The following is a 12,043-nucleotide window of genomic DNA, read 5'->3' on the forward strand; positions in this document are numbered from 1 at the left end:
GGTCCGAAGGCCATGTGGCGGGGGGAGGGGTCAAGTGATCGGGGCGGCATTAAAAATACCTGGTCGGTGCAGGAAATGAATATAAGTGCGGCCGCTTTGGACCGTTGCTCACTGAGGCCCAAAACGAAAGAGTCCCGTTTGATATCAGGGTTGTTCTCGGCACTGTAGGTGCTGAGAAATACCCCGTTATACACACCCAAAAGAGAACTCTCTTATCTACCCGGTTTAACAGAGGTGTTCTAAATGATGAAGGTTTTTGTTAAGAGAGAGTAAGGGCCGGGGATTCGGGTACGGTTTGAAAACACTGAAGCTACCTCTCCAGACACATTAGGTTCATGTCTCGCCACTGGGCTGCCATTTGAGTTATTGAACCAGTTGGCCATTGGGGGATCTGGTTAGCCTGAAGCTTGTCGGCCATGGATTTATCCTCCGCCATCCTCCTTTCCTTCTAGCTCGATTGCACTGCTGTCCACTGGGCCTGTCGCGGAGGCAGACTGGAGGTGCTCAAGATCCTGCAGGGCAAAGGAGCCGCTGTGAACGTCAAAGACAAGGTGAGGGATTGGTCGCCCGATTACAGCGGCGGGTGGGGGGGCAGACGCGCAAGGTCAAAGGTCAGCGTTGGGTTCACCAGCGTCAACCAGGGCAGTGCTGGGTGTGTCACAGTTGGCCTCAGTACCCTGTGCTGGAAGGTTAATAGGGATGGGTGGACAAGATTGCCAACCCTCGAAGAATCACCAGCCGGAGTCTAAGGAATTAAGGATTAATCTTTTGGGGAAATCAAAAAGGTGCTGGGAAAACGCAGCAGGTCTGGCAGCATCGGTGGAGAGAGAAACACAATTTGCAGACGGGATTTTCCGGGCATCCTGCGGTGACGGTGGAGGCCGTTCCAGTTAAATGCACCCCTCGCTGCTGGGGGGGGGGGGGTTCCAATGCGGGACTGCTGACCTCAACGGCCGGCCAATGTTTCGAGTTAATTTCACTCTTCTTTGGAACTGTCACACAGACTCGTCAAGCAACAGCCTGCCTCAGTTCCCAGGAAGGGTCATAATGGACTCGAAACATTAACTCTGTCTCTCTCTCTCTGTCTCCACAGATGCTGCCAGGCCTGATGGGTTTTTCCATCACATTTTATTTTTATCTCAGATCTCTGGCATCTGCAGTATTTTGCTTTTATTGTGCATTTATAAAGTGCCGTTCGCAACCAACTGATATCTCAATCACCTTAGAGACCGGAATACACTTCTGAAGTGTATTAACTATTGTAATGTGTGGGGGCAATGGAGGAGATGTAAGAGAGTGGAGGGAGCATCGCTTTGGATCCCGATTTATAACAATCATCGGTTTGTACCGGGTAGACTGCATAGTGGGTTCCGGAGTTGGCAAAGGGCAGGAATTAGAAGGATGGGGGATCTATTTATAGACGGAAGCTTCCCCAGCTTGAAAGCCTTGGAGGATAAATTTGAATTGCCAGTAGGGAACGGGTTTAGGTATTTGCAGGTGCGAGACTTCCTGAGAAAACAGCCTTTCCGCTGCTGCCGCCACAGGGGATACAGGATGGAGTAGTTTCCAGTACCTGGGTGGGAGAGGGGAAGGTATTGGATATTTACCAGGAGGTTTCGGAGGCGGAGGAAACTCCGGTGGAGGAGCCTAAGGGCAAGTGGGAGGACAAGCTAGGAGGAGAGATAGAGGTGGGTCTGTGGGCAGATGCCCTAAGCAGGGTTAATAGCTCCTCATCATGCGCCAGGCTGAGCCTGATACAATTTAAGGTAGTCCACCGGGTACACAGGACAGCGGCTAGGGGAGGGGGCCGGATTGTTGTTTTATGTTTGGGGTGTGTGAAGATTGAGATGGGCGGGGGGGGGGAAATGTTTATTATACCATGTTGATGGCATTGTCTGTCTTATTTTTATTAAAATTTTCAAATATCTTAATAAAAATATATTTTTAAAAACTGTTGTAATGTGGGAAAGACAATGGCCAAACTGCACACAGCAAGATCCCACTAGCAGCAACATGATCCTGAGCAGATCACTTGTTTTTCGTGATGCTGGTTTGAGGTTGTTGGGTATTGACCAGAGCAGCGGGCAGAGCTCGCCTGCTCAAGATAGCGCCACGGGGGTCTTTCACAGCCACCCAAACAGGTGGGTGGGGGGTCTCGTTTAAACATCTCACCTGAAAGCTGGCCCCTCAGACAGTGCAGCACTCCCTCAGAACGGCCCTGGAGTGTCAACCGGGATTGTAGCTCTCAGGTCCTCCAGCGGGACTTGAACCCACAACTTTGTAACTCAGGGGGTAAAAGTGCTGCCAACCATTTCCCAGCTGAAGCTGCTGTGCCACCCAGCAGAGAAAATGATAGGAGAGGGAGAGAGAGAGAGAAAAATAGTGGGCGGGATTCTCCGCCGGTGCGATTCTCCGTTTTGCCGATAGACCGGGGGTTTCCCGACGGCGTGGGGGCTGCCCCATTGACCGGGCCGGCGTAACGGCGAATCCCGCCGGCGGGTCGGGGCAGAAATGTGGCGCTGCGGGGCGGAGAATCCAGCCCGCCGTCTTTTATTCATTTTTTAAAAACATTTTTGTTTGTTATTCCTAAAAATCAGATGCGATGAGGTGGTGGGGGGGAAAGGATGTTTGGCTGATTGCAGACATCCATCCAATCGGATAGTGAGGTGCCTGTTTGTTTTCCGATTGGTGGAGGGAAGGACCGGGATGATGGATATATTGGGCGACCAATGGCTGTGTTGGGTAGAGGCAGGTGGTCATTTACACCGGTACATGGGTCCAAGACTCCAGGCCGATACTCCTGGTAGTACAGAGGGAGTGCTGCATTGTCCAAGGTGCTGTTTCTCAGATGTTAAACAGAGGCCTCTTCCACCTTCTTGATGAATGGAAAGATCCAATGGCATTATTTCGAAGATGACCAAGGGAGCTATACCTTGTGTTCTGGGCAATATTTATCCCTCAAGCAACATCTGGCTACACAGAGTCGTGAACACAGCCCAGTCCATCACACGAACCTGCCTCCCATCCATTGACTCCATCTACACCTCCCGCTGCCTGGGATGTCCACATTAACCCTTACCAACTTTTACAGATGCACTATAGAGAGCATCCTCTCGGGCTGCATCACAGCCTGGTATGGCAACTGCTCGGCCCAGGACCGCAAGGAACTTCAGAGAGTCGTGAATACCGCCCAGTCCATCACACGAACCTGCCTCCCATCCATCGATTCCATCTACACCTCCCGCTGCCGGGGGAAAGCAGGCAGCATAATCAAGGATCCCTCCCACCCGGCTTACTCACTTTTCCAACTTCTTCCATCGGGCAGGAGATACAGAAGTCTGAGAACATGCACGAACAGACTCAAAAACAGCTTCTTCCCCACTGTTACCAGACTCCTGAATCACCCTCTTATGGACTGATCTGGGGCGGGATTCTCCGACCCCCCGCCGGGCCGGAGAATCGCCGGCGGTCGGTGTGAATCCCGCGCCTGCCGTCCTCCAAATTCTCCCGCCCCCCCAAAAATTGCCCCGGCGTGAGTCGCGCTGCCCGCCTCAGAGAATGGCGGGGACCGGCGCGACTCGATAGGCGCCGGGGCTCCACAAATTCTTAGCCCGCGATGGGCCGAAGGTCCGCCCGTCCGTTGCCAGTCCCGCCGGCGTAAATTAGAGTCGGTCCCTTACCGGCAGGACCTGGCGGCTTGGGCGGCCTCCGGGGTTCTTGGGGGGGCGCGGGGGGATCTGGCCCCGGGAGGTGCCCCCACGGTGGCCTGGCCCGCGATCGGGGCCCACCGATCCGCGGATGGGCCTGTGCCATTGGGGCACTCTATCCTTCCGCACCGGAGGCTGTGGTCCTCCGCCATTCCCGGTGCGGAAGCGAATCCCTCTGCGGAAGCACGGGGATAACGCCAGCACGCACTGGCACTCCCGCGCATGTGCCGACTCGCGCCGGCCGGCGGGGCCCCTTCGGCGCCGGTTAGCGTGGCGCAAAGCCCCTTTGCCGCCGGCCGCAGGGCGCCAACCACTCCGGGGCTGGCCTAGCCCCTGAAGGTGCGGAGGATTCCACACCGCTGGGGCGGCCCGACGCCGGAGTGGTTCACGCCACTGCGTCCCGCCGGGACTCCCCCGCCCCACCAGGTAGGGGAGGATCCCGCCCCAGATCTCGTCACACATCATCTCCACTGAGTGGTACTAAACTCTGTCTGCTTCTCCCGATGCCTGTGTCTATATATTTACATTGTGTATTTTATGCTTGCCCTATATATTTATTTCATATACGGAATGATCTGTCTGAACTGTACGCAGAACAATACTTTTCACTGTATCTTGGTACACGTGACAATGAACAAATCCATTCGAATAAAAAGGTAATTAGCCATTATCCCGTTGCTGTTTGTGGGAGCTTGCTGTGCTCAAACTGGCTGCTGAATCACAATACTGAGTGCACTTCAAAAAATACTTCATCGGCAGTAAAGTGCGCTGGGGCATTTGGAGTTTGTGATAGGTGCTATAGAAATGCAAGTCTTTCTTTTTCTAGATTTAAAGATTTGGGGGGGGTGGGGGGGGGGGGGGTTGAAACCAGGGGAGAGAAGAGAAATAACTTTTATGCAGCAAGTCATTCTGCCCCGGAATGTGTTGTCTGAAAGGCCGCTGGGTGTAGATTCAATAATGGTTTCAGAACGGAATTGGATAAATACTTGAAAATTAATTATTTTCAGCAGGGCTCTGGAGATAGATCCGGGGCGGGAGGGGGAGTAATAGCTCTTTCAAAGGACCAGCACTGGCACTGTGGGGCTGAATGGACTCCTACTACACTGTTTAATGCGATTAGGGAATGGGGAAGTGTGGGTAGGAGGATATTCCAGTCAGCGAATCATTTAGGTTGCTGTGTATTTATACTTTTCCCCTGTACTTCGGTACCTCTGACAATAAATCAAGTCATTCACTCGCTGTTCCTTCGATTGCAGCTGCTCAGTACTCCTTTACATGTTGCAGCCAGGACAGGACAAGTGGAATGTGTTGAGCACCTCATTGTTTGTGGCATTAACATCAACATCAGAGACAGGGTAAAGTTTACTTATTATTGTTGTTGATCAAATAGATCTTGTGGCTGTATAATCCACTCTTGAGTCTCTGATAATCCCTCTCTGATGCAGTCCTTCAAAGAACCTCGGCCTAAGATCAAGTCTTATGCAGTTAATCCTCTACTGATCCTAGCCCCCTTTGTGGCTCAGGTAGGATAGAATGAACTTCAGCACCTCTGGGTCAGGGAAGGAGAAATTATCCAAAGTTGCAGCTTCTAATCAGAATTCACGTCCTCTGGAGGCCGTGCTGCTCCCAGTCCCATGGAGCCCTCGCTGCTCCCAGTCCCATGGAGCCTCTCTGCTCCCAGTCCCATGGAGCCCTCGCTGCTCCCAGTCCCATGGAGCCCTCGCTGCTCCCAGTCCCATGGAGCCTCTCTGCTCCCAGTCCCATGGAGCCTCGCTGCTCCCAGTCCCATGGAGCCCTCGCTGCTCCCAGTCCCATGGAGCCTCTCTGCTCCCAGTCCCATGGAGCCCTCGCTGCTCCCAGTCCCATGGAGCCTCTCTGCTCCCAGTCCCATGGAGCCTCGCTGCTCCCAGTCCCATGGAGCCCTCGCTGCTCCCAGTCCCATGGAGCCCTCGCTGCTCCCAGTCCCATGGAGCCCTCGCTGCTCCCAGTCCCATGGAGACCTCGCTGCTCCCAGTCCCATGGAGCCCTCGCTATTCCCAGTCCCATGGAACCTCGCTGCTCCCAGTCCCATGGAGCCCTCGCTATTCCCAGTCCCATGGAGCCCTCGCTGTTCCCAGTCCCATGGAACCTCGCTGTTCCCAGTCCCATGGAGCCCTCGCTGCTCCCAGTCCCATGGAGCCTCTCTGCTCCCAGTCCCATGGAGCTCTCGCTGCTCCCAGTCCCATGGAGCCCTCGCTGCTCCCAGTCCCATGGAGCCCTCGCTGCTCCCAGTTTCATTGACCCTTTTGAAGACACAATTAACCAGAATTCAGAGCTGGCCTAACAGCACCTGGAAAGTGAAAAGATAGTTTCCTGTTCCCATTGAGGCCCAACCTTGGAATTGGAAATCAGAAACTGTGCCACCGTTTTGCAGGACTGAACAAAACACAGAGGGAAATCGTTGGTAAAATGCAAGAATCATGGGAGGGATTCACCGTTCATCGACGCTGATTTCCTAATCGTTGATTGGGCGGAGAATCCCTTCGGACCTCAAAATTCGGGGGCGGGGCCTGTTTGACGCAGGTTTTGTATCCTCCGCCCTCTCCGATACGGTGCCGTCGCTTCGCGTGCCTTTGGAACAGCATTAGCGCGTCACCTGAAGGCCCTCCCCCGATGCGCCGCCCCCGATGGGCCGAGTTCCTGACCGTGCGGCTGATGTCTGGTCTCAGCGGTCGGGAACCCGGCGTGGCCGCTGCGGACTGTGTCCAACGCCGCCGCGGTCGAATGGGAGCCATGCTGCGGACTGATGGGGAGGTGGCCAGGGGGTGGCTGCGGGTGGGGGGGGGGGTGGCCAGGGGATGGCCGGGGGAGGGTGGGGGGGGGTGGCCGGGGGGTGGCCGGGGGGGGGGGGGGTGGCCAGGGGATGGCCAGGTTGGGTCTGCGCATGGCCGGCGCCCTGTTTTATGGCACGCACCACTGCAGGTCATCGCCGTGCGCATGTGCAGCCATGGACTCGGCCTTTCTCCAGCCGTTTATATCACGGGGAGCCGGGAGATTTACTCGGCGTGGCTACTAGCCCCTCACCGGTTGCAGGATTGGTGAGGGGCTGCCTCCGATTTTCTTGTCGTAAAACTCCACAGATCCTCCGCACTTCGTCTCCAAAACGGTGAGTGCAGCCCCGGTCTCAAAGAGAATTCCATGCCACGTCCAGCGGAGAAACAGTTCCAATTGGGCAATATCAGTCTTCAGAAACCTGCTCACGGGCCCTCAGTTTGGGTTCCAGTGCCAGAGCCACTCATCTCCTGACCTCATTACAGCCTTGGTTCAAACATAGACAAAGGAGCTGAGTGCCAGAGGTGAGGGGAGAGTGACCGCCCCTGACATCACGGCAGCTTTTGGTTGAATGTGGCATCAAGGAACACTAGCTAAACTGGAGTCAGTGGGAATCTGGGGGAAAACTCTCCGCTGGTTGGAGAATGGGGTTAGAAAGTCAATCGGAAAATTAAACGGTGGAAGGAACGGATTGGGAAATGAGGGGTGAAATAAGGAGTCTAAAATGTTACAAAGCAGATACACATTGGCTTTTGTTCTTTCTCCTGCAGGAGGGGGACACAGCGTTGCATGATGCCGTCCGACTCAACCGGTACAAGATAACGAAGCTGCTCATTTTAAGGGGAGCTGATTTGAGGGCCAAAAATGCAGTAAGTATTTTCCATGGAATCTTTCAAGTCGAGAAGGCCCTAAGGTCTGAAGTAATCGGGGTGTCACCAAGAATTGGGACGGAGTTATCAGGAAGTGGTGGTTGGTGACCCTGAGCTTAGTGGATTCTATGAGGTAGGGAAAGAGGTCGGGATCATTGCTCTGAGAGCCTGGATGGATGTTCAAGCTGGGGCCCTGTGCCTTTCTTTCATGGAGATGGGTGGGAACAGGCAGACGCTGCCAATGTGCTCCACCTACTGCGGTAGGTGGGGAGGGAACCAAGAAGAGGGAAAAACGTACTTGACCTCATCCTCACCAACCTACCTGCTGCAGATACATCCGTCCATGACAGTATCCGTAGAAAAGACCAACGCACAGTCCTTGTGGAGATAAAGTCTTGTTTTCACATTGAGGATACCCTCCATCGTGTTGTGTGGCTCTACCACCTTGCTAAATGAGATAGACTTTGCACAGATCTAGAAACTCAAGACTGGGCATCCATGAGGGGCTGTGGGTCAACAGCAGCAGAATTGAACTCAACCACAATCTGTAACCTCCTGGCCCGGCATATTTCCCACTCTACCATTACCACCCAGCCAGAGGATCAACCCAGGTTCACCAGGAGCAACACCAGTCATAGAGAAAAATGAGGTGTGAACCTGGTGAAGCTACAACACAGAACTACCTGAGTGCCAAACAGGATAAGCAGCAAGTAATAGACAGAGCTGAACGATTCCACAACAAATGCATCAGATCTAAGCTCTGCAGCCCTGCCACATCCAGCCGTGAATGGTGGTGGGCAATTAAACAACTCACTGGAGGAGGAGGCTACACAAATGTCCCCCTCCTCAATGATGGAGGCGCCCAGCAGCATCAGTACGAAAGACAAGGCTGAGGCATTCGCAACAATCTTCAGACAGAAATGCCACGTGCCACGTGGATGATCGATTTCGGCCTCCTCCGGATGTCCCCAGCATCACAGATATCAGGTTTCAACCAATTCAATTCACTTCAGCCAAGCTGTTCCAGTACAGCAACTACACTGGCATCTACCCAACAATGTGGAAAATTGCCCAGCCAATTACCCCCCAAGCAGTCTGCTCACTATCATCAGCAAAGTGATGGAAGGAGACATCAACAGTGCTATCAAGCAGCACTCACTCAGCAATAACCTGCTCACGGACCCTCAGTTTGGGTTCCGCCAGGGTCACTCAGCTCCTGACCTCATTACAGACTTGGTTCAAACATGGACAATAGAGCTGAACCCAGAGGGGAGGTGAGAGTGACCGCCTTCGACATCAAGGCAGCATTTGACTGAGTGTGGCATCAAGGAGCCCGAGCTAAACTGGAGTCAATGGGATTCAGGGGGGAATCTCCGCTGGTTGGAGTCATACCCGGCACAAAGGAAGATGGTTATGGTGGTTGGAGGTCAATCATCTCAGTTCCAGGACATTCACTGCCAGACCCCGCCATTCTCCGAGGCGGGCGGCGTGACTCACGCCACACCGGTTTTTTTTGGGGGGGGGGGGGGGAGAATTGGGAGGACGGCGGGGGCGGGATTCACGCCGACCCCCAGCGATTCTCCCACCCGGCGGGGGGAATCCCGCCCCAGGTCAGAGGCTAGGAATCCTGCGGTGAGTAACTCGCCTCCTGACCCCAAAAGCCTGTCCACCATCTACAAGGCACAAGTCAGGAGTGTGATGGAATACTCTCCACTTGCCTGGATGAGTGCAGCTCCAACAACACTCAAGAAGCTCAACACCATCCAGGGCAAAGCAGCCCCGCTTGATTGCTCCCCCTTCCACAAACATTCACTCCCTCCACCACCGACGAACAGTGGCAGCCGTGAGTACCATCTTCAAGATGCACTGCAGTAACACGCCAAGGCTTCCAAACCCACAGCCTCTACCATCTAGAAGGACAAGAGCAGCAGATACCTGGGAACCCCACCACCTGGAGATTTCCCTCCAAGTCACTCACCATCCTGACTTGGAAATATATCGGCCGCTCCTTCACTGTCGCTGGGGCAACGTTCTGGAACACGCTCCCTAACAGCACGGTGGGTGTACCTACACCTTATGGACTGCAGCGGTTCAAGAAAGCAGCTCACCACCACCTTCTCAAAGCCAACTCAATATGGGCAATAAAGATACTGGTCTAGGCAGCGTGCACATTCCCATAAAATGAATAAACAAAAAAAAATAGGTACCTTTTCATCCACCAGTAAGTCTGATTCATCCCTAAACCCATCGCAATTACAGGCTCAGGGTAATTTCCATATGGACGTGCTGTCCATGACATTTGTGGTCTCAATGGGGTAGGAAGGACAAAGCAGCCCTGCTTGATTGTCACCCAACCTGTACCCGTAAACATCAACTCCCTCCGCCACTGACACACAGTGGCAGCCGTGTGTACCATCCACGAGAGACGCTGCAGCAACTCCCCAAGGCTCCTTTCAACAGCACCTTCCAAACATTTGACCTCTTCCATTCATAAGGCCAGCAGAGGCTTAGAAATTCCTGACTATATTCCTGTTCCTTCACTGTCGCTGGGTTAAAATTACAGAACCCCTTCCCACAACTCTCCTGCTGATCTAACTATAGTAACCCAATCTAACTAACCAGTCTGCTCTAAGCCATGTGGTGGGTGTGATGCTTCCTGATCTGCCCCTGTCTCTCTCAGTGTCACCTATGGAAAGAGAAAGAGCATGTGTTCCCTGTCCTTTTATATGGGTAGCCCCCTTGCGGTAGTGTCACCTCTGGGTGTGTCTTGACTGCCCATTGGTCGTGTCCTATCTTACTGACCTATTGGTTGAATGTCTGTGTGTCACGATGTCTCTGGTGCTCCCTCTAGTGTTTGTTTAGTCCCAGTGTATTCACATTAACCCCTTGTGTATTTACAATGATGCAATATCACCACAACCATAACTGGGCCAATGAGATGGAGCAGGTGAGACATCGGATTGGAGATGTTAACCTGTCATTCTCACATTTCCTGGCGACATTTAATGGATTTAGGCACGGCTCATAAACCTCCAGAGGGCGCACCTTCCTAAAGATCAGAGTGTGAATGGCTGAAGGTCAAAGTCTGCCAGGCCAGACTGAGCACATTGACTACCATGTCTGCTTGAGTAAAGTCGGTGGCTACACATTGTGTTTCCTTTTTATTTTAGCAGGGAAAGACTCCAATTGACCTGGTACAGCAGTGGCAACTCGAGACCAAAGACGCACTTGTCCATTCAAAATAGCAGCTAACTACACCATTCGAAAGCAGGATAAATCGGGAAGACTGGAAATATTTTTGGAACTGTTGAACCAACACTTGGGTCATGTTTTGTCTTCTATTATCACCAATGACGGCAGGAAACGCATCGCAAGCAGTTTAGTCAGTTCAAAGCCACGTTGACCTGACGTCTATTCACTGCTGACTGATGTTGATGGTTTTGCAAAGGGGGTCAGGAGGAAGGTTAAGAATACATTAATAAAGCAATGCAAGTTCAACATAATTAATATCTTTTGGAATAACAAGAAACAACTATATACCTGGTGGATAGGTCATCTGAACATCTCACACATATAATGCTGTGTTTCTTTTGATGGGTAGAGCTCAGAAAGCAATGGACCATGAAAAGCTACTTCACCTAAAGAGAGCGGCACGGTGGCGCAATGGTTAGCACTGCCGCCTCACGGTGCTGAGAACCCGGGTTCGATCTCGTGGGTAGGTCTCACCCCCACAACCCAAAGAAGTGCAGGGTAGGTGGAGTGGCCACGCTAAATTGGGGCTGGTTTAGCACACTGGGCTAAATCGCTGGCTTTTAAAGCAGACCAAGGCAGGCCAGCAATGCGGATTCAATTCCCGTACCAGCCTCCCCGAACAGGTGCCGGAATGCGGCGACCAGGGGCTTTTCACAGTCCCTGCACATCTTTGGGTTGTGGGGAGCGAAACCCACGCAGACACGGGGAGAATGTGCAAACTCCACACGGACAGTGACCCAGAGCTGGGATCGAACCCGAGACCTCGGCGCCGTGAGGCAGCAGGGCTAACCCACTGTGCCACCGTGCGGCCCCTCCCAATGTATCGTTTTGGTGAAGTATTTTCTTTAAATAAATTTAGAGCACCCAATAATTTTTTTTCCAATTAAGGGGCGTTTTAGCGTGGCCAATCCACCTACGCTGCACATCTTACAGACCAGGGCAGGCCTGCAGCGCGGGTTCAATTCCCGCACCAGCCTCCCCGAACAGGCGCCGGAATGTGGCTTTCCACAGTAACTTCATTTGAAGCCTACTCGTGACAATAAGCGATTTTCATTTCATCTTTGGGTTGCGGGGGCGAAACCCACGCAGACACGGGGAGAATGTGCAAACTCCACACGGTCAGTGACCCGCAGTCACAGATACTGCCAGACCTGCTGAATGTTTCCTGAATCCTCTATTCTTGTTTCAGATTCCAGCATCTGCTGTATTTTGCTTTTTTCTGGGTTTAATGGAGTTTAGTTGAGTAAGGGATATTGATACCTAAATGAACAACTAGAGCTGAGAAGCCAAATGAATGGCAGAACAGGCTGGAGGAGCTGAATGACCTCCTCCTAATAAATATAAATTGAGTTGCTTGGAGCTATATTTTCAATGCCGGCACTTGTAAAATGGGCCCTGTTAAGT

The 12,043-nt window shown here is 52.9% G+C and overlaps 1 protein-coding gene across 1 annotated transcript in view; it reads left to right on the forward strand.

The window, feature by feature from the left end:
• The window catches only part of LOC119950952 (ankyrin repeat domain-containing protein 2-like), a 35,219-nt gene extending 24,078 nt beyond the window's left edge, over positions 1-11,141 (forward strand). Inside the window, exons 6-9 of the mRNA XM_038773971.1 lie at positions 453-551; positions 4,964-5,062; positions 7,289-7,387; positions 10,558-11,141. Coding sequence (XP_038629899.1) covers positions 453-551; positions 4,964-5,062; positions 7,289-7,387; positions 10,558-10,632 — 372 coding nt within the window. The 3' untranslated portion in view covers positions 10,633-11,141. The remainder of the gene's footprint in view (positions 1-452; positions 552-4,963; positions 5,063-7,288; positions 7,388-10,557) is intronic.
• The last annotated feature ends 902 nt before the right edge of the window (positions 11,142-12,043 follow it).

Source organism: Scyliorhinus canicula, chromosome 16 (genome assembly GCF_902713615.1).
Source record: "Scyliorhinus canicula chromosome 16, sScyCan1.1, whole genome shotgun sequence".
NCBI lineage: Eukaryota > Metazoa > Chordata > Chondrichthyes > Carcharhiniformes > Scyliorhinidae > Scyliorhinus > Scyliorhinus canicula.